This window comes from Cynocephalus volans, chromosome 1, assembly GCF_027409185.1.
Source record: "Cynocephalus volans isolate mCynVol1 chromosome 1, mCynVol1.pri, whole genome shotgun sequence".
Taxonomy (NCBI): Eukaryota; Metazoa; Chordata; class Mammalia; order Dermoptera; family Cynocephalidae; genus Cynocephalus; species Cynocephalus volans.
This window is the reverse complement of record NC_084460.1, coordinates 267,075,127-267,098,030: the sequence shown is the minus strand read 5'-3', so window position 1 is coordinate 267,098,030 and position 22,904 is coordinate 267,075,127. Positions and strand designations below refer to the sequence as shown.

General features: G+C 38.2%; 1 protein-coding gene across 2 annotated transcripts in view; it reads right to left on the bottom strand.

The window, feature by feature from the left end:
- The window catches only part of CDK15 (cyclin dependent kinase 15), an 85,493-nt gene extending 66,545 nt beyond the window's left edge, over nucleotides 1–18,948 (bottom strand). For both annotated transcript variants that reach the window (XM_063112066.1, XM_063112074.1), the window contains exons 1-4: nucleotides 18,826–18,948; nucleotides 17,955–18,104; nucleotides 17,661–17,755; nucleotides 12,044–12,123 (exon numbers count right to left, since the gene is read on the bottom strand). In XM_063112066.1, the coding sequence (XP_062968136.1) occupies nucleotides 12,044–12,123; nucleotides 17,661–17,755; nucleotides 17,955–18,104; nucleotides 18,826–18,948 (448 nt within the window). The remainder of the gene's footprint in view (nucleotides 1–12,043; nucleotides 12,124–17,660; nucleotides 17,756–17,954; nucleotides 18,105–18,825) is intronic.
- Nucleotides 18,949–22,904: the final 3,956 nt, after the last annotated feature.

The window sequence follows — 22,904 nt, the reverse complement described above, 5'->3', positions numbered from 1 at the left end:
AAATAATATTTAAAATTACAAAGGATCTTTATTATTTCAAAAATGGAGAATTGTTTAATTTATACAACTTATTGTTCTTACAGGCCAGAGCGGTTGCAAAAAATATGTTTCCATTTATCTAATCAATTTCATCAAAGCACTCAGCACTTTGTGAATGCTCTCCTCTGGGAATCTTATCATCCGCGCTTTAGAGCTACAGAGGAGGAGGCCTGGAGAGATAAAGGCCATTGGAGGAGCAGAAAATAGAGTGTTCTACCTTCTAGAGCAGGACTTTGCAACATGTGACCAGTCTCCGAAATTTAAAGTCCCACAAGGGGTCAACAGGGCCTGTAGATGAGATTAGTGGGGAGTCGGGGATAAGAGCATGGGATAAAGAATTGTTGAAACATAATAGAGAATGGAAAGGAATTCTTAAAGAGAATGCTGCAAACCTCCATGGAAAGGAGAAAATGCAAACTTGAAAAGAGGAGAGGGCCAAATCTGAGGACCCCAAGAGAATGGGAATGGGGAAGGCTTAGGACTGTTTCTTGCCTCTTCAGTAACAGATTATTATGAGGTTACTAAAGGCAGTGTAAAAGGGGAGAAGACACCATAAAAGGCTGGCAATGGCTAGGATGGGTTTTGAAAGGATGGGTTTTGGGGTGAAGGAGTTTGGATGTATTCTTCTCCCATAACTCATGTGGAAATCTGATCCCCAATGTGGCAGTGTTGGGAGCTGTTTGAGTCATGGGGGTGGATCCCTCATGAATGGATTAATGCTCTCCCTGGAGAGTGGGGGTAGTGAGTTCTCACTCTGTTAGTTCCTGCAAGATCTAGTTGTTTAAAAGATCCTGGCACCTCCCCTCTCTCTCTCTTGCTTCCTCTCTCCATGTGATCTGTTTGTACCCACCAGCTTTCCATCATGAGTAGAAGCAGCCTGAGGCCCATGCCAGATGCAGCTGTCCCAGAATTGTGAGCCAAATAAACCTCTGTTCTTTATAAATTACCCAGTCTCCGGTATTCTGTTATAGCAACACAAAATGGACTAATAAAGGGTTCCAGAGATAGGAAGACCCCTGGCATCAGGAGGATAAAGGCCAGAAAAGGCACAAGAAGGAGATGATGGGTTTTAGCTCAAAGCATCCCTGCATATAGAGTCTTTAAGAAGACTTAAAGGAAAGATTAAGGATAAACGCGCAAATGGTGCTCCATAGAATATGCCTGCATATCATGAATCTCCTGCACCTGCTCTCACCCAGAATAGAATTCCGTGGTTAAAAACAAACAACTCAAATACTCCCTTAAAATTGGGAACAAAATTATCTCCTTCAGGAATCTAATCTTGTTGTAATGAACCTCTGTTGTTTTGCCTTCCTGGCAGCCATTCTCACTTTAGTGAGGACACCTCTATTTTCCTCAGGGGAACTGACCCTCTTCTTACTCAGTCCATGCTGTTCTGGCCGGGCTGACCCAACTTCTGTCCAAGAGCAGGCATGTGACCCAGGCCTGGCCAATCAGAGCACAGCATCTCCCTAGCCACAGAGATTGGTTCAGAGACAAGCACAAAACCCAAGCCTGGGAGAATCCTACTTTGTTTGGTGTCATCGCAAAAGAAGTGCTTTCTTTTCCACTGTGAGAGCTGAGCTTGTAGGATTTAGCTAGGAGCTGCTGGGGCTATATATCAATACCTGGTGACATCATGCCTGAGAATAAAACTAAGACAGAGAAAACCAATGTTGGGTGATGGAGAGACGTGGATTCCTGGTGACGCTGTTTGTGTCCTGCAAGCCTGTAGCTATCAGATCAGTGAGCCACTGAATTTCTTTCTTTACTTAAGTCAGTTTGAGGTGGGAACCTCTTACCACCAAAGGAGCTCTATCACACCTTTTAACTCTCCTTTGTTCTAATGACTAATGCTCTAATTTTTACTTTTTGCCCCCCAGAGTCCTTATGGGCTAAATCTACTATTTCACTTCTACAAATATGTTGCTATGTAAATACAGTAAACAGTTTCATGAGTATCTGTTTAATTTCCCTAGTCCCAGTTTGAAGGCTACATGGGATTTGAGGGAGTGACTTACTTTCTCTTTTGGATGCTGCCACACTACCTAGTACAACGCTCAGCCAAAAGTAAGCACTTAATTTATCAAACATATTTATTGAGTGCCTTAAGGGAGAACTGTCTGTGGAGCCAGAAGCCCTAATATGAATCCTGGTCCTGTCACTTTCTATCTGAGTCAGCTCTGGACAGTATCTCAACCCAAGTCTCAATTCACTCCTTATGAAAAGAGATAATGGCTATTCTGCTCTGACTTCACAGAGTTGATAAAGAGGATGGAATCATTTCCATTTGTGGAATGCTTGGTAAATGTAAAACATTACACAGATGCAAATTAGAATTAACATTCCTGCCATCACTTCTTGCCCCTCCCTTTCACCTTGAACCCCATGAAACCCCTATTCCCAGATTAACATTTTAAAAATTTTGTTTATGTCATGTTTTTGCTAGAGTTTTCAGCTCCTTCCATATTTAAAACAATTACTTCTAATAATCAGTTGGGAATGCCTGTATTTTATGTGTATTTATAAATTATTTCATGAGTTTCTCTCTTTCTCTCTCTCTCCACACACATACTACAAAGCATATACCAAAACTAGATTTTAAAAGGCTATGGTAAAGGTGAAATTGCTAAGAATGTTGTTAAGATATTTTAATTTTATTTTTAATACAATTTTAGTCTCACTTAAATATAATATTGCTAAAAATCCTGATGCTTATTTACAAAATCATGATTGCATGTTTTGTTAATCATGATGGTTCTATACTACCATTTACTAAAAAGCTCAAGGAACAATATCTGCTTGGAAGAGGCTTCCTGCTAACAAGAGTGGATATAGACCTTTACTTCATATAGTTTTCTTGATAATTTTAGTTTTGTAGGAGTAAAAAAAGTGTCCATTTTGCCATTTCTCTGTTGTTCACTTATACTTGTATACTTAGTCTTATCTTCGATCCACAATTTCTTTACAGAAGTTTTTTAAAACTATCCATCCATTTTATGAAGATTAACTGCACTAGTAAATGGCAACTCCTCTCAACTCTTTTTCACACCCTCATCCAACCCACCAGCAGATGGGTTCGCAATACCTCCAAAACATGTCCGGAACCCATCCCTTTTAGCCATGTCTTCTGCCACCACCCTGGGCCACACCACCATCCTATCTGGGCTGAACTATTGCATACGCCTCCTAACGAGGCTCCCTGCTTTGTCCCTTGTTTCTTACAGTTTCTCCTCCACAAAGTAGCCAGTTACTGTGATCCTTCTCAAATGAAAGTCAGGGCATGACCCTCCTGGTTCCAAACCCTGCAGTGGACTCTCATCTCACTCAGAATGAAATCCAAAGGACTTGCAATGGCCTTCCCAGTCCCTGCTCCATCCAGCCATGCCCTGTCCATTACTTGTAATCACACACTCCCATCCTTGCTCACCTGGCTCCAGCCACATTGGCCTCCTATATGTTCCTTGGGCACATCCAAACACATTTCCACCCCAGGGTCTTTTACCTGTCATTGGCTCTGCCTATAACACTCTTTCTCAGCTCTCTGCATGCTTCCTGCATCACTGCCTTAAGGTCTCTGCTCAAAGGTATGTGCTTCCTGACCACTCTAGATGAAATAGCAGCCCTGCACCCCCACCCCACCCCAGCAATCCTCAGTCCCTGGGCGCTGCTTTATTCTTTTTCATAGCACTTATCACCACCTAACATATCTTACATATATTTGTTTATTGTCTGTCTCCACCCTTGAGAATATAAACTCCAACAACAGCAGGTACTTTTATCTTTTTTGCTTATAGCTGTATCCTCAGTGCCTAGAATAATATCCAGCATAAGTATTCAATAAATATTTATTATTGAATTAGTGGCACTAATTAATATTATTTATATACCTATCATTAGTTGGCATAGGGTATTTCTGTTGAAGATGCTTTTTACTCCTTGTTTCTTTTAGTTGTCTCCCTCATTAGATTATAAATGTTGTGTTTTATGGCCATGTCTACTAATGCTTTTACTAGAGATGCTTTTCTAATGCCCCCAGCATGCACTACTGAAATAGTTATATGGGAACTGTGAATTTTGCTGAGTAATAAATAAGAAATTTACATGAAAGAGGTGATGATGTTCAAAACATTTATCTCATGGTATTGTTGGTATATCAGTTGGTCCATTCACCAGATGGATCTAAAATGCCTATGACCTCAGTTACGTGGATTTTAAACCAGAAAGAAAAGATCTTACTTTCTTCTAATTTCAAGGACATCTCATAAACCTCACAGCAGGATGTGATACCTGTTCTGCAGACTAAACAGCTGAGGGACACAAAAGTCAACTGATAAGGTGATAGATACAAAAATTGGCATTCTGTTTCTGGTGGAATTACTGCTTTTATAATTCACATATACTAAGTATATGTTTTAGTCCGTTTTGTGTTGCTATAACAGAATACCTGAGACTGTGTAATTTATAAAGAAGAGAGGTTTATTTGGCTTACGATTCTGGGATGGTTGCATCTGGCATGGGCCTCAGGCTGCTTCTACTCATGGTGGAAAAGTGGCAGCAGCCGGCAGGCACAAGCAGATCACATGGCTACAGGAAGCAAGAGAGAGCAAGCAAGAGAGAGAGAGAAGGTGCCAGGGTCTTTTAAAGCAATAAGCTCTCGCAGGAACTAATAGAGGAAGAACTCACTCATTAAACCCCCTTCCCCCAGGGAGAGCATTAATCCATTCATGAGGGATCTGCCCCCATGACTCAATCAGTTTCCAACACTGCCACATTGGGGCTCAAATTTCCACATGAGTTTTGGAGGGGACAACATATCCAAACTCCATCATTCCGCCCCTGGCCCCCCAAAACTCATGTTCCTCTCACATACAAAATACAACAGTCTCAAACGTCTTAGCTTGTTCTAGCACCAACTTAAAAGTCCAAAGTCCAAAGTCTCCTCTGAGACCAAATGCAAAAGTCCTTCCAGCTGTGAACCTGTAAAAGTCAAAACCAAATTTATCTGCTGCCAAGATACAACGGTGGAACAGACATTGGGTACACATTCCCATTCCAAAGGGAGGAATAGGCCAGAAGGAAAAACAGGCCCCAAACAAGTCCAAAACCCAGCAGGGCAGACATTATGTCTTAAAGCTCCAAGATAATGTTCTTTGACTCCAAGTCCTGCATCCTCAGCACAATTGGGCATCTGGTCCCCTAAAGCATCAGGCAGCCTTGTTCCCACAGCTCTGCCATGCACAGCCCAGTGGGCCACACTGGTGCCTGTGGCTTTTCCAGGCCAGTGTTCCACTCTGGTAGCTCCATAAGTCTCGGGTCTCCATGGTGGTCCCGCTACCTTGGCTCTACTAGACATTTCCCTGGTGGGGGCTCCCTGTGGGGGCTCCAACCCCACTTTCCTGCTTGGCATTGCTCTTGTAGACGGCCTCTGCAGTGGCTCTGTCCCTGCAGCAGGTCTCTGCCTGGGCCACCAGGCTTTTCCATACATCCTCTGGAATCTGGGGGGAGGCTGCCATGCCTCCACTGCTCTCGTGTCCTGCAGGCCTGCAGACAACACAATGTGGATGCCACTGAGGTTTCGGGCCTCTACTCTCCAGGGCTGTTGCACAAACCACACTTGGGGCCACTCCAGCTGGAGCAGCTGGGATGCAGGGAACAGGATCCCGAGGACAGCTGCGCCACAGGTTTGTCCACCAGGATAACTCAGTCCTTCTAGGCCTCAGGGTCTGTGATGGGTGGGGCACCCTTCCAGACTTCTGAAATGCCTGCAAGGCTTTCCTCTCATTGTCTCCGCTATTAGCATCTGGCTGCCTGCCAAGATAATGTCTTTAGCAACCAGTTTATCTGCTTCACCTTGCATTGTTCTCCAGCTCTCCACTTCTCTCGCTTCTTTACCCATGGCCAGGCTGCAAATTTTCCAAATCTTTACACTCTGCTTCCCTTTTAAATCCTGGCTTTATATCATGATTTTGCAGCCATAACTCAGACTAGGCTCTTAAAAGTGACCACGCAGCTTCCTTAATGCTTTGCTGCTTAGAAATTTCTTTGGCCTAATGCTCTGGTTCAGAACTCTTAAGTTCCAACTTCCACAAAGTCCAAGGGCATGGACAAAATGCAGCCAGGTTCCTTGCTATGGTGTAGCAAGGGTGATCTTTTGTCCAATTCCCAATTAAGTTCCTCATTTCTATCTGAGACCTCATCATCTGCATGGCCTTTACTGTCCACATTTCTATCTGCATTCTGCTCATCACCACATAAGTCTCTAAGATATTCCAAACTTTCCCTTGTCTTTCTGTCATCTTCTAAGTCCTCCAAACTCCTCCAACCTTTGCCCATTATCCAGCTCCAAAGATGCATCCACATTTTCAGGTATCTGTATAGCAACATCCCACTCCTCAGTACCAATTTTCTGTTTTAGTCCGTTTTGTGTTGCTATAACAGAATACCTGAGACTGTGTAATTTATAAAGAAGAGAGGTTTATTTGGCTTACAATTCTGGGATGGTTGCATATGGCATGGGCCTCAGGCTGCTTCCACTCATGGCAGAAAAGTGGCAGGCAGCCGGCAGTTACGAGCAGATCACATGATGAGAGGAAGCAAGAGAGAGAGAGAAGGTGCCAGGGTCTTTTTAAGCAACGAGCTCTCACAGGAACTAATAGAGCAAGAACTAACTCATTAATTCCCCTTCCCCCAGGGAGAGCATTAATCCATTCATGAGGGATCTGTCCCCATGACTCAATCAGTTTCCAACACTGCCACATTGGGGCTCAAATTTCCACATGAGTTTTGGAGGGGCCAACATATCCAAACTCCATCAGTATACTTATTTCTGTTTTTCTTGAAAGAAAAGACAAGATAATAAATTGGGGGGTCTTTAAAGCTGCAGATAAGTCACAATGAAATTTCTTTGACTGCTTCTAAAATGATTTTATAATGATGACAATGATAATAGCTAACACTCATTGAGTATTTAAGACATGCCAGGTATTGTAAGAATTTTACATACATTAACTTGGTATGATCATGAGAACACCCAAGGTGTCAAAGAGATAACCTGAAGAAAACAACATAATTTCAAAGATCAGGGAAAATGACCCATGACTGATCTTTGTACAGCTTGTTCAAAAAATGTAAAGTATTTCCTCCTTTATTTTAAATGTCCAAAAGTTACTTAGTATAGCCAACTGACAGAAAATTAAATGGAATTTAATTCAATTTTTATATATGTAAGATATTTAATAATTTAGAAAAAAATATTTTTATCTCACAATAATATAAGAATATTTAATTTCTGGTTTTTGTTAACTTCATTGGGGTTTGAGATTTATTAAAGTTTTAGGAAAATGATGCTTTGCAAGTGCAATGGGTCATAATGTTTTGATGTTGCTCTATACTGTTCTGCTTTATTTAGAAGAAAATATAAAATATGATGATGACAAGGAAGAGCAAAGCTGACTCTCAAAGTCTCAGGGATGTGGTGAATGCCTGGTTGTCAAATCACTCTCTAAGCTGTAAGCTCCTTAAGGGCATGAGTTGAACCTGTCCTTGTCTTCACATCTCCAGCACTAGTACAGGCCTGGCATGTGGTAATTAAGGAAGACCAGACCACTTGTAATGAGTGTATGTAGGAGTCAGTAGTGGAGCCCACTCCCAATCCCCACTGGACATTGAATAAAAAAGAGCTGTAGTCCCTGACGTTACATTTTCTTTGACCTGGGAGTCACAAATCAAGTTAATGAGTCAAGTTACACGTTCCAAGGAAAGAAATAATCTAGAAAAATTTAGATAAATATTAAGACAAATGTCACATAAGTGTTATCATCTGATTTCTTTGGAATTATAATCCTGACCACATACCATTATCCTGGCATATTTTGCTTTATAAAGATGTAACTATGCATGTGTGAATATGCTGTGTTTACAATGTGATCTGACTGCATTTAATAGCAGACTTCTTGTCAACCAGGCCTGTCCTAATCTATTTGTGGAAGTCAATGACTCAAAGGTTCTAATCAGACTCCTCCTCTGCCTCATTGTATGACCTCGGGGACGTTCCTTAGCCTATTTTTGGCTCAATTTTCTCATATATGGATTGGAGATAATTACTTTGCAATGTTTTCTAGAAAATGACCTTAAAAGACTCTCAGCTGAAACTGTTTCTAATTTAAATGCTGTAATTACCGGTGCTGTAGAATCAATGACAGAATCAGAATTGATGAATATACAATGTTATATATTGTTTTCTATAAAATGTTTCTTCTGCATTTTGCTTAATGCTTATACAAAATGTAGCATAAAAACAGACTTCAATTTTTATTTTTACTGTTGCTGTTTTAGTCCATTTTGTGTTGCTATAACAGAATACTTGAAACTGGGTAATTTATAAAGAAGAGAGGTTTATTTGGCTTATGATTCTGGGACAGCTGCATCTGGCACGGGCCTCAGGCTGCTTTTGCTCATGGCGGAAAGTGGCAGGCAGCCGGCAGGTACAAGCAGATCACATGGTGAGAGGAAGCAAGAGAGAGAGGAAGCAAGAGAGAGAGAGAAGGTGCAAGGGTCTTTTTAAGCAACGAGCTCTTGCGGGAACTAATAGAGCGAGAACTCACTCACTACTCCTCTTCCCCCAGGGAGAGTATTAATCCATTCATGAGGGATCCGCCCCCATGACTCAATCAGTTTCCAACACTGCCACACTGGAGATCAAATTTCTACATGAGTTTTGGAGGGGACAACACATCCAAACTCCATCAGTTGCTAAAGAAGATATGCTGGAGTTAAGCATTTCCAAATTTATCATAATAAGGTAGAAAGGATTTAAGGTAGAATAGATATGGATTCTAATACCTAACAACTCTGATTACTAGCTCTGTGACCTCAGCTCAGTCTCCTAACCTCTCTGAGGCTCAGATTTCTTCATCTCTACAACAAAAATAACATATTTTACTTCCTAGAGGTGCTGTAAGGGTTTAAAAAAAAAAAAAGATTATGTGGGGCGGGGGAAGATTATATCATATGCCTGGTCCTCAAAAAAGTTAGTTATATGACTGCTTCCTAAAAAAATGCTGCTAACAGGCCAGAGTCCTAGGTTTAAACCAAAAATTGACTATTTATAGAAAGATATTTAAACAATGCATATTACCAAGATATTGATATGTAGTTTAATAAAACTAAGAAATGTTGTTCTTATAGAAAAATGTAAAATATTAGCCAATTTAAATCAAAGTATTTCTCCTAGTTGTAATAATAAAAAATCAAAATATAATTCTAGAGCCGATTATGGAAAATTTTCTAAGTTGCAATGAAGGCCTCTGGTCTTTTAAATTAGCAATGGAGTGAGGGCAGTAGGAACAAATCTCTTTAGTGCACTGCTTTGTATCTAGCAGTCAGCACAGTGCCTGGCCATAGTAGGTACTCAAAAAATATTTGTAGAACAGATGCACAGAGAGTGAATGGATTTTTGAATAAGAGAAATTTGGTTTAAATCACTGCTATATATTTGAATAATAATAATATTTACCTCTAAAGATTGTTAAGATGATTGAAATAGGTATGAAAAGTCCCTGGCACATGTATTAAGATATGTTTTCCTTAGTGCTATTCACACTTCTGCTAATTTCATAATATTATATGTTAACACCAAATGAAAACAAATAGTATTCCAAATGACCAGATTAATAAACTGCCACATGTATTCTACCTACATAGAAAGAGACCGTACATACAGTGAAATCTGACTCAATAAATCTTTGGCTGTTATATCATCAGAGCAGCCAAACTGTTCAGAAAAGGTGACTCCTGCTTCAAGGCTTTTTAAAGAAGGCTGCATTACTTGTTCGGTTTTTCTGCACATGGCTTTCAGTTGCCTTTTTAGCTAGTGACCCTGGATTTTAACTAATGAACTCCAGCTGTTCTTATTTTGCCTTCCATCCCTTCTCATTTAACCTCCTGTCTCCCTGGTCTCACATCCTTAAAGTTCTTACAGGAAAAATGGGACAGTGCCAAAGTTTTCAAATTAGGCTTCAAGTCTTGAGAGGAGAGGACTCCTTTAACAAGGGCTCCAAGCTTTTACACCGGTGTGAAAAGAAACATTCATTGTTGGAAACGGGATGAATAACAACCTCCAATGTGTCAAAAATCCTTTTGTGTTTTTTAATATTATACAAGCAAAGCATTCAGTAAGGTAAGTCCACAAAACAAACCAAGAAAGTCCACAGTTGAATATGAAATATAACTGTAAACAACTGCGATGAAGAGGCAATTCGTCGGCAAATATGCAATGAAAGAAACATTTAGCATACATAACGACACAGATCCAACTTTCCTGAACCATGCTGAGAACCATCTGTTAGCAAAACTGGCAAAAGCTTTCACTGTTACAGTCAAATGTCAACCTGAAAAACTTGGCTGTGGGCAAAATCTGAGCAAAGCCAGCCTTAAGCAATAGGCAAACTCAAGCTCACAAAGACAACACCAGGAAAACGAGGTGAACCTGGGCCTAGAGACCCTCCCCTTATGTGGGTGACCTGGGGATTTCTGTTATGTTCAAAAATATTTTTCAGCCTATCTATAGATCTCTTTCCAAATGTGATCATCCTTTCATGGGGACCTCTAGTAAATACATTAGTAAATGCAGCTTCCATTATATTAAACACTTAAAACCATGCTTTCTCCCAGAATGCACCTGATCATACCAGGACGAGGCCTCAGTTAAACTGATGGCCATTTGGCCCTTCTACTTCAATTTAAAATTATGTCTTTCCCAGGGGCACTAAAAGACTTTTCAAAATGGCATCAAATTCAGTTATAGACTCATTTTCTGAATAGCTTTTTCCATACCTGTTTGCATAACTCATCCTTCCGAGCTCTGTTCAAAATCTAACTCCATTAGCCACACTGAGACTAACTCATTCTCATCTTAGTTTACGTCTTTTATACACTTGTAACTTGAACCATCTGCTCTGTTAAAACTGAAAATAACAGAGAACAAAGTATGGGGCTTTCTGTTCTTAACCTTCAAAACACCCAGCAATATGCTTTGCGTATAGTATATGCTCAGTAAAGAATAGAAGATAAGTAATTAGAAGGGGAAGAAAGTGAGGCCAGGGAACTGCCATTTTTCTGTTTTGTTTGTTTGTTGCTAAAATGGATAGCAATCCTACCATCATTTTATTTCAAATGACTCATGTAAAAAAGGTTGCTAAATTGCATTTTTCATGATTTATTTTCACTATGTTGGCTTCTTGATTTTTATATTGTAAATTATTAGTTATCTTGATGATGAACAAGACAGCAGCAAGGGAATAGAATAATAATAGCCAACATTTGTTGAACTCTGAAAATGGACTCTGCTAAGTGTTTTGTGTGCATATTCCTCATTTAATCCTCATGACAACTTCATGAAATAAGTACTATTATTATCCTCCCTCTGCAATAAATGGAGGCTTAGATAGGTAATCTACCCAACTTATATCACTAGTATTTGTTAGACCTCCAATGCAAACACAAGTCCATCTGATATCAGGTTCCTCACCCACTAGCTATACTGCTCAGGGTACAAAGTAAATACAGGCACAACACTGAAAATGCATGCCTTCCGGAAGTGCTTTTAAGTGCTATCTAAACAATATATTATGTTCAGGCAAATTGCCACTAAGAACTTGCATGATTAAATTTATTTTCTCTTTTACAGGAATTTTCTGGGGTTGTATAGGTATAGCCTTAGCACTCTGCATGAAACCAAACATATGGAAAGTATTAGCAAATGCTTACTGAGTTCATATTTTTGGTCAAGTGATATAACAGTTTTGAATCTTAATTTCATCAAGAATAAATAATAAAATAATAGTGTAATACTCTTGAAAAACTACTATGAAGAATAAAATTAAAATTATAATATTACTTCTAGAAATATCAAAAACTAGAGCTGAATGAACAAACACAACACATTTTTTACCAAATCAAGGACTCAAAACAGATCTCTTGGGTTAATTTTTACTGTTCTTACCTTCCCGGATAGCTGTAAATGGGACTCCTTCCTCTGCATTCATGCTGATGACTTTTAAAGCCACTAATTGTCCATTTATCCTAAAAGAGTGGGGAGACGAGAAGGGCACACACTTATCGAGATGGTTCAAAACAGCAATTTATACTAAGGATGGCTCAACAAAAGTAGTTTTCCTTCAACATATATTCCAGCATATAAATCTATAATTTTCTCAAAATAAAAAGTTTAATATATAAAATATATATCCAAAACATTTTTCTCTTTATTAAAGTGATAACATGTTCACCACAGAAAATTTGGAGAATACAGAAAAGCACAAAGAAAACACCCTACCGATTCATCCTGATAATAGTTTGATGAGTATTGTTCCTTTTATTTCCCTCTGTGCACTTATTTGGGCCATTCTCACTTTTTCACCTGATTTATTGTAGTGGTCTCCAAACAGTCTCCCTGCTTGTACACTTGTGCTCCTACTGTCTGCTCTCAACAGAGTAGCTGGGAGCATCCTTTTTAAATGAAAGTCAAGACAAGTTACTTCTCTGTTCAAAACTTACTATATCTCCACAGTTAACTCAGAGTAAAAGTAAAATTCTTACAATGGCCTCTTAAGTGCTATCTGATCAACCCAGGCCACACCATCCTCTTTCTCTCCACATCTCCTCCGACTCTCCCTTTATTGATCCTTTTGTTCATGATATAAGCTAAGTGCGAAGAACGGAAGATTTTAATGCAGGTGTAAATATATTGCCTTTTAATACAGTAATTCATATCATATTGTTAGTAACCTGTTTTTCCTCTATCTAACATTTTCTCTTATCATTCATTCTTGTACAATGTGATATTTAATAATGACATAGTATTTCCTCATTTAAATATACTACAATATGTTCAGCCAATTCCAAATTCTTTTAAATTGTTTCTAGCTTTTGGCTGTTATAAAAATACTGTGATGATTATAGTTGTAGCTAAATCTTTTCACACAGCCCCAATTATTTCCTTAGGATAGAGGTAGAATAGCTAAATCAAACAATATGCGGTGCACACATTGTTATTGATTTGAACTCATGTTCCCAAATTGTCCCACAGAGTGATTGTACCACTAATGGTCATGAGGGTGGCCATTCCAGCACTTCTTCACCAACAGTGCAGCAGGGTTTTGTTTTTGTTTTTGTTTTTTTAGACTTCATTTTTAAGAACAGTTTTAGATTTACAGAAAAATTGAGACGATAATACAGAAAGTTCCCATATACCTCACATCCAGTTTCTTCTGTGGTTAACATCTTACATTGTAAGGCACATTTGTTATAATTAATGAACCAATATTGGTACATTATTATTAATTAAAGGATTTCTTTAGTTTTTACCTGATGTCCTTTCTATTGTCCAGGATCTCATCCAGGATTACATTTGGTTGTCATTTCTCCTTATGCTCCCCTTAGCTGTGACAGATTCCTAGACTTTCCTTGTTTTTGGTGACCCTGACAGTTTTGAGGAGTACCAGTCAAGTATTTTGTAGGATGCTCCTCTTTTGGAATTTTTCTGATATTTTTCTTATGGTTAGCCTGGGGTTATGGGTTTGAGGAGGTAAAGTGCTATCTTCATCACATCATATTAAAGGTATATGCCATCTTAAATATAACTTTTGATGTTGTCCTTAATCCCCTGTCTGATGTAGCATTTGTCAGGTTTCTCCTCTGTAAAGTCACTTTCCCCTTTCCTTTCCATACTGTACTTTTGGACAAATGTCACTATGAATAGCCCACACTTAAGGAGTAGGAAGCCGTGGTCCACTTCCTTGAGGGTAGATTATCTACATAAATTATTTGGAATTCTTCTGCATGGCAGATTTGCTTCTCTCCTGTTTATTAATTTCTTGAGCCATTTATTCATATCAGTGTGGACTCACAGGTATTTATTTTATTCTCTGGGTTATAATTCAATACCCCTTTATTTTGTTTCTCAACTTTTTGTGTTTGTTCTTTAGAAGCTCTTTCAGTTGACTCCCATGTCTCTTTGACATACCCCTATCAATGTGGCTTTGTTTTTGCTTTTATCTTTATTTTTTGGCCTATTTGATAGGTAAAAAATTTATAGGTAAAATTTTAATTTCTATTTCTTTACTTGTAGAACTGAATTTCATAAATTTATTGGTCTTTTCTATGATTTTTCTTGTGATTTGCCTATTTGCCCACATTTTTATTGAAATATTTTGCATAATATTTAAAAATAACATAAATAATATATAAAAATAATTTTTACAATTACTTTTGTTTGCCTTATCATGTCTTTGAAATTTTGAATTTAAAATTCTTTATGATGTTCAGTATTTTCCAAAGTATTTTATTCAGAGCACGACTCCGTGAAATTCTACCCCATCCTCCATACACAAAAGAAGGTTTTAGTCAAATATGTTTAGAAAATGCTTTATACTTTCTTAATCTTCTTAATCTTCCTTAGACAGTCTAGTAAACACTGACATTTAAAAAATGCTAAGAACATCTATAATAAGGGATCACATTTGATTTTCTTCTAGGGTTCTCCATATCAATTTGATCACGGTCACTATTTCGTTGAAACATCTGTTAAGGTGTCTCAGAACTGGGGCTCCCTGGAACATACTTGGATAGATGGGGCACTATGGAAACTTCCTGCCTTCCCTAACAGGTTCTGACTTGAGTGTTATGCATAGACAGACCTTTCCAGCCAAAAGTTTAAACAGAATTCACTTATCTTGGCTGGCTGGTTAGCTCAGTAGATCGTGGAGTTATAACACCAAAGTCAAGGGTTCAGATCCCTGCACCAGCCAGCTGCCCCTCTCCCCCCCCAAAATAATCTCCTTATCTTTTCTTCTAGTTCTTATATGTTTTCTTTTTCATTAATCTGTTTAATCCATTGGGAATTCATATTGTATGTTCACTTTCTCCTAATGGCTAACAATTGTCCCACTCCATTTATTGGACCATCTCATTTTCCCTGCCAATTTGAAATGCCACCATGATTATTCATTAGATCTTATTAACACTTGGATTTGTGACTGTTCTGGACTTCCTAAAATCTCATTTCTTTGATATGTCTTTTCTTATATTTGCACTACATGGTTTTAATTATTGTAGCTTTCGAATATATTTATAATACATCAAAACTCTAAATTAGAGAATCACTGACATTTTTGCTAATTCAAATATCATACTTAAAGAGTCCTTGGGATGGTCATTTACAAGACCCTACACAGTTCCCCCCATGTGCACACACATACAGCTGTTCCCTGTGCTCATCTCCTTCCACTTTCCCCTTCCAATGCAGGGCTGCTCCTCCTGCCTCAGGGATTCATGCTGTTCATGCTGTTTCCTTTGTCTGGAGCTGCCTTCTGCCGCACATGCACACAGCTCACTCCTTACCTCCATCAGATTCTCTGTTCAAGTGTGATCTTCTCAGTGAGGCCTCCCCTCATCACCCTATTTAAAATTGTAATCCACACCCCTTGCCCGCTCTCCCTATCCCTCATCCCTGTTTTATTCTTTTCTATCGCACTTTTCACCCTTTAACAAACTCAGTATTTACTAATTTGTTTATTGCCTATCTCACTCCCACTAGGATGTATACTCTATAAGAGCAGGGATATTTGTCTCTTTTGTTCTCTGATGTATCCTCATAGGCTAAAATAGTGCCTGGCACATAAATATTATAAAATAGAAAATTTAATAAATATTAGTAGAATGAATGAATGCCTGTCTGACTCTTTAAGTTTTTAATGTCCCTTAGTAAAGCTTTATATAAATCCTTACTCTTTTTTAATGCTAACAGTTATATTTTTGTTGCTATTGTGAGAGTAATTTCCCCTACTATATTTTCTAAATAATTATTGCTAACACATAATACAACTTGTGATAAGTATGTATTGATTTAGTAACTGATCACCTTATTTTTCTATCTTACTACTTCTAATAGTTTATTAGATGATTCTCTTGGGCGTTTAGGTACACAATCCTACAATCCACAAAAATGATATTCAGGTTTTTTTTTTTCTCATTGCATTCGCTAGAACTTCTATAATTTTTCACAAAAATGATAATGATAATGGACATTCTTGTCCTATTTCTAACTTAACTGTATGTCTTTAGTATTTAACAAAAAAGTTTGTGTGCTATTGATTCGAAATATTCTACATTATAATGAGGAATTATCATTACATTCCTATTTTTCTTAGAGTTTTAAAAACTAGCAATTGATGTTGAATTTATCAAATGCCTTATGGTATTTTAAAACTCGTTTTTACATTATGAATGTAATGACTTTGTGGAAGGTAATAAAGTGAAAAGTTTAAGTGATTCTCCCTTCCCCACCCCAGTTTCAACCACTAGAAGAAACTAATCTCTTCTGTGTTTTCCCAGGCTCTTTATGTACATACAAATTTATAGGTGTACAGTACATCTGAGTGCTTTTTTCTAAATAGGATCATAGGTAAATATTGTTCTGTGACTTGCTTTTTTTTTCTTAAAATACTGGACGTCTTTTCATAATAGTTTATCTACTTTATACTTTAGATGGCTGCATACTATTTCCTGGTATGGTGATTATTTACCCTATCCTCCATTAATGGATATTTGTGACCAGCTTTTTTTTTTTCCCTGTTATATCTTGCTGCAAGGAATATACTTCTACTTATATCTCTATGCACTTAGACAAGTAATTCTAATGCACTTTTCATCCTATTACTAGGCTGAGTTCCTTGAAGGAAATCTTTTATATTCTCAGTTCCTATGATAGTCTATGGAAGTAAATTAAATCCTGTTTCTGTACAACATACTGTATTTAAAATTGTATTTCCCCTACAACCCTGTTTTAACAAATAAAAATAACAAATACTAAGATAAATAACTATTGAGTCTTGTAGTATTAATATTACATTTAAAAAATTAACATTTAACCACTATCAAGCCATTATTTTTCTCCCTTCGAATAGCATAAATTAAAGAAATAAGATATACTACCTTTCCCAACTTAACTAAAAGGCAGTGCAATTCGTGGATATTTCATATATATTTAATAAAGTTGTTGTTTACTAAAATGGGTACTTGGCTTTTGGATAAGCAGTATTTTTATTCTCCAGCCATTTTGTATATTTTGCAAGAGCAGAAAACTCAGGATTTATCATTTTTCGCATATCCCATACTTTGCAGAAACCAGCTTCGGTTTCTTCTATGAAGGCAAGGTAGAAGAATGAAACAACGAACTCAGGAGGCTGCCATTGCAAACCACCATCGCTGGGATTTAGGGAGGGATATGAGAAACCCTTCAGAGATACCTTACTACCTGTGCTTCCCACCAGGCTGAAGAGCAGTAGTCAATAGTAGGGAAAACCTGCTTTCTTTGATTTGAGTAAAAGAGAGGGAAAGGCTGAGAAACAGTTTAGTGGGCTGATTTTAACTGAGGCAGGGCAGGATAGTTTTTCTTTCAAGGTTATTTAAATCATCACCTCTCTCTCCCTAATGGCCATAGTGTTTTGCACAGGTTCCAAATGCTGTGAACTTGAGTGATGTCTCTCCTGGCTTCATGATGTAAAATGAAGGGGTGGGATCTTTATCTTTAAAGTCTGTCCCAGCTATGAGTCACTCACCTGCTAATGCCCTTGTAAACTGTAGCATAGGAGCCTTCACCCAGCTTCTCCAAGTTCAAGTAAGACGAGGCTGCTCCAAAAGGGAGGCTCTTCCTCTGCTTAAGGGGAATAGGGAGGGGAGGGGGTAGGGAAGAAAGAAAGCCCTTTTTTTAGCCTTGACTTTTTTTCCGCTGGGGAAATCAGACAGCATTGCCTGAGTGTATTCGGGAAGGCCTGCTCAGTAATAAGACAAGCCAGCCTCCCTAGACAAGCACACATTAAATTCTTCTTGATCAACATCAGCTGCTCACTCACCCACTGAAAATCCGGTCTCAGATCCTCTTCCTGAAAAGAATCACTGTTACTCCGTGGCCTTTTACTCTTGAACTTCCGGGCATGGACAGCCTGAAGTCCCCTGGGGTGAAATGAAGTCATAGAACATGATGCTTCTTTTAGGTCTGTTAGCTAGAGAAAAAAGAAAGAGCAAGAATAAAATTTATGCAAGGTCAAGATTCAGTGGCTGGCAAAGCCATTTTTTTATTTGCCTGATATTCACTCTTCAAATGTTTTCTAAGCTCCCTATACCCCCAAAAGGCACCTTTCTTGAAAGTCAGATCCCCACCCCCCCTAAAAAAGAAAAAGACCATACCCGTATGAACTACTGAAATATTACAATCCTTCTTCACCTAAAAATATGTCTTTAACACTTAGATTAACCTAAATCTCTTTGATGAATGTTTTCCAATTTTTCTCTGTTCAGTTCAGGCTTTTTTCATGTCCACTTAATTTACTGCTTCAGGGGAATAATCTTCTAGTATGGCATTGCTAATAATAATGGGCTAATTATCAAAATTTTGAATCCACAGCATACCAACCAATACTGCAGCTTGTCTTTTGAGGTTCAGCTCTGTAACTTAGTACCTCAGAGATTCTAAGAGCTACTTTCTCAACTTCAACTCTAGTGAGTTTCATGCAGCCGAAAGCCAAGGAATATTTTTCCCTTTTGGTTTACAAGAAAATCCCCAAATTTGATAACTACAGCCATAAGTTCTCTGTGACTTTAATAGAATTTTTATTTTATCAGTTTAGACCTACTGCATAAGAATCAGACCCCGCTACAGAAAGGGAGTGTCTGCACTCCTTGGTTTGTGAATATAGAACGATGCTCCTCCTGGGATACAAATACCTCAAACGGAGGCTCCGTTGTCACAGGCTGACTCCTCCGACAGCCATGTGCCTCGCCTCCTTCCGAACAGCGGTAGCAGCTGCATCCAGGCTGTAGAGTCTTTGCACACAGCTCTTGACCCATAATCTTCTAGGTTCAAGGAGGAAACCCGCACTTGAACCTCTCCCCCTCTGCATCTCCTGTCCTCGCTCACTCCTTTTTGCCAGAGGTCAGCATTATGAAGCTTTCATATGACTCACATGAGGGCTCTGCCTGGAGCAGCCTCATGACTTCAGCAGTTTTTTCCTTATCCGTACAAGAAACTCTGCATCAGAAAGGCAGTTGCTGGCGTTCGTATGTGCACAACTGAAAACAAGGTGGCTAATATGGGATCAAGTATACTTTGGCTCAGTTAAGGTTTTTGTTCCAGCCACAAGTTAGTGCTGTTGGTATACACAGTTTTTATGAATATACATTATTTATCCATGTAATGATGTTTACATGATGTTATTGATAATGATATTGATATTTGTTAGGCTTCCCTGGTGCTAAAGTGGACACATTGAGGAGTGTTTGCTCCCTGCCTTTCATCCGAAAACATTTTGGTTTTCAGACTTTAAAACAAATTTGCAACCTAGTCAGCTTTTAGTAGTCAAAGAAACCATAGAATTATAGAACAGGAAGAAATCTGGAGATATCTACTCTCTTTGCCTTCAAGCAATAGCGTATCTAATAGTCCTAGAAGGGTGGTCATTCATTCATTTATTCAAAAATTATGTAGTGAGCACCTACATTCTTAGTATATAGATAATGATTTAGCCAGTGGGAGGGAGAGGGGAGATTGCATGAACTATCTTCTTCCTTCTCTCCTTCCTTTCTTCTACATAAATGTAATTAATATATGTGAAGTACTACAGTCTCCCCTTATCCTTGGTTTCACTTTCCACAGTTTCAGTTACCCAAGGTCAATTATGGTCCAAAAATAATAAATGGAAAATTCTAGAAATAAACAATGCATAAGTTTTCAATTGCACACCACTCTGATTAGTGTGATGAAATCTTGCTCTGTCTCACCCTGGACATGAATCATCTCTTCATTCAGCATATCCACGCTGTGGACACTACCTGTTAGTCACTTAGCAGCTGTCTCAGTTACCAAATTGAAAAAACAGGATTGGGTACTATCCACAGTTTCAGGTATCAACTGGGGGTCTTGGAATGTATCCCCCAAGGATAAGGGAGGACTACTGTATATTAATAGCATGACATGTCAAGGAATCTGGCTCATACTGGTTTGCGTTCTGTGGCCTTTGAACAGAACTTTTTTCTCTGATAGACCCCAAAATTTATATATTGGAAACTTAATTACCAATGCAACAGTACTGAGGGATGGGAACTTTAAGAGGTGACTAAGTCCTCATTGGGGGAGTGGGTTAGTTATCACGAGTGGCTTTGTTATAAAAATGAATTCAGCCCCTTCTTGCTCTTGCTGTCACCCTCTCTTGCCCTTCCCACCTTCCGCCATGAGATGATACAGCATGAAAGCCCTCACCAAAAGCCAGTGCCATGCTCTTGGACTTCTCAGCTTCCAGAACAATGAGCCAAATAAATTTGTATTCATTATAAATTACCCAGTCTGTAGTGTTCTTTTATAGCAGCATAAAATGCACTAAGACAGACTCCTAAGATTATTGCCACTATAATGTACGAATCATAGAATGAGACAGAATGTAGGGTACACACATACACACACACACACACGGAGAATTATTATCATTAAGGGAAAAGAATGAGTCATGTCTACTATCACAACAATATTTACAAATATTTAATATCTGAACCTCACATTGGGTTAAAAAAAACTTTTCGATAATTTAATTATAAGCATATATTTAAGTTTCATTTCAAAATTGCCACAAGAGACCTAAAACAAGCCATATCAAAGATTCACTCAAATTAAGAACATTTAGTAAAAAAAGAAAGGGGAGGGAAACTAGTTACAGTAATAAAAAAAAAATTGGCTTAAAAACTATCCAACTTTTGACTGACAACCAACTGAAAGAATGAGAAGTTAGTTTCTCAGAATATTTAATTTTATTAGAATTTCTCATGATACTGATAATACATTTTATAAGAAATGTTCATTTTTTCCTAAAAGGAGATTATGAATTTCATCATATAAAAGACATGTCCCAGACCAAGTTCAGGGTAATTTTTCTTTACCACTCTCTAATTATCATAAGTCTTAGAATTTCTAAATGGCCAGTATTTTTATTAGCTTAGGCAACTCCGCATGTATGTCATAGTATGCTAAAATAGAATAGCTTGATTTATTTTAAGGTTTAAATTGCTATGTTTAGATATTAGAATGGGCTACCAAGGGGATATTATAAAATATCCTTCAGAATTTTCAAAAGTTAAATAATTTATGGTCTTGTTTAAAGTAAGGAAAAGTATTAGATGACTTCTTAAGATGTTTTCTAACTCTGTGTCTGAAATAATAATTTCTGTTACCAAAGGTTTCTGACTAAGGACAAAAGACTTAGATGATTTCATTTTGAACTGTGCATCAGACCCAATTTATACACCACTCCAGATCAACTTGGTTGGACCGACTTCAGCAGCCTGTTCAGCTTCACAGTGGCAGAAGCCATTCCTGCCATCCTGAAGCATGCCCACTGCTGCTGCCTACCGCCACCACAGAAGGAGCCCCCACACCTGAAGCTCACTGACAAGAAGAGACCCTTGTGCCTGCCCACCAGCTTAAATGGACTAACAGAGCCTTTGGTTTCTCCAGTGACTTCTTGCAAGGATCAGGTGACACAATCCAGAAGTGCAGGAAGTCCCACGGAGCATGCTTCCACCATTATGAAACCAGCGATGTTTGTTGTGAAGCTGAGACCAGCTCAGAAAAATGCTCCACTTATTTACTCTCCTTGTTTCCCTCACTTTCATTTTCCTGGGATTGCACATACTGCAGGCCCCTCTGCTTTTGCTTCAGGTTCTTTTTCCAGGGAATCTGTGTTAAGACAAATGGTAGCCATTTTTTAATTAGCAGTAAAATTATGGGTGACTAATCATTTCAGTCTAGCTTCTCCACCCACAACATTTTTGGGGTCCTTTTTCTTTTCTCAAGTGGTATGAATTCAAACCACTATGTTTAGTTGCGAGTTTGCACTTTTTCCTAATCTTTGCATTCTGTCTTTATTAAATTCAGCCAAATTATTAGGAATTATGGTAGATCATCTCCAGCAATCAACAGATAATAATACGAGAAATAATGTGAAATTTGTGTCAGAAACATTAAAAATAGTTCATATAAATTCACACAAGGGAGTAATACACAACTGTAAAAAGAAATGTGATCTCTCTGTGTAATGACATGGAGTGATCACCAAAATATATTGTTAACTGAAAAAAAGCCAAATGCAGGACAATATTTTTAATGTGTTACCTTTTGTGATAAAGAAATGAGGGAAAATAAAGTGTACTTAATAGTCTTACCAATACTAGCAGTATTACCATTATTATTTTGGATCTATTATGGGGAGAAAAGACTTACTTTTCTCACCCATCACTAGGTTCATGGCTGAGACTTCTATAATAACAGATTAACAAGAGAAAAGCATACATATTTATTTAATGTAAGTTTATGTCACAGGAGCCTTCAGAAATGAAGACCCAAAGAAACAGGGAAATCTGTATATTTTTCTTCTAAGCTTAATGAAGTGGATAGCTCTGAAAAAATATGATTGAAGGACAAGATGGTATAATCTAATGGTAATAATCTGGGGAGAATTTAGCAAGGCCTATCTGTTCAGATTCTTCTTGGTGTCTCCGTGTCTTTGAGGATGAGGATGTTCCTTTTCCCTGAGTATAGGGAGGTTACTTCTAGAATTAAGGTCTTATGACCTAGGTCGGCTAAGCTTTATGGCTTACTTCAGGGGAAAAGGGGCAAGAGGAAGGTGAGAGAGACCTTTCTGCTTCTGCTATTTTCTCAAATGCCAAAGGGCCATGTTTTGGGGTAGCACATCCTGAACCCCATCACTATTATAGGCATATCCTAGGCTAAAATCAATAAGTAATTATTCTAATGTCAT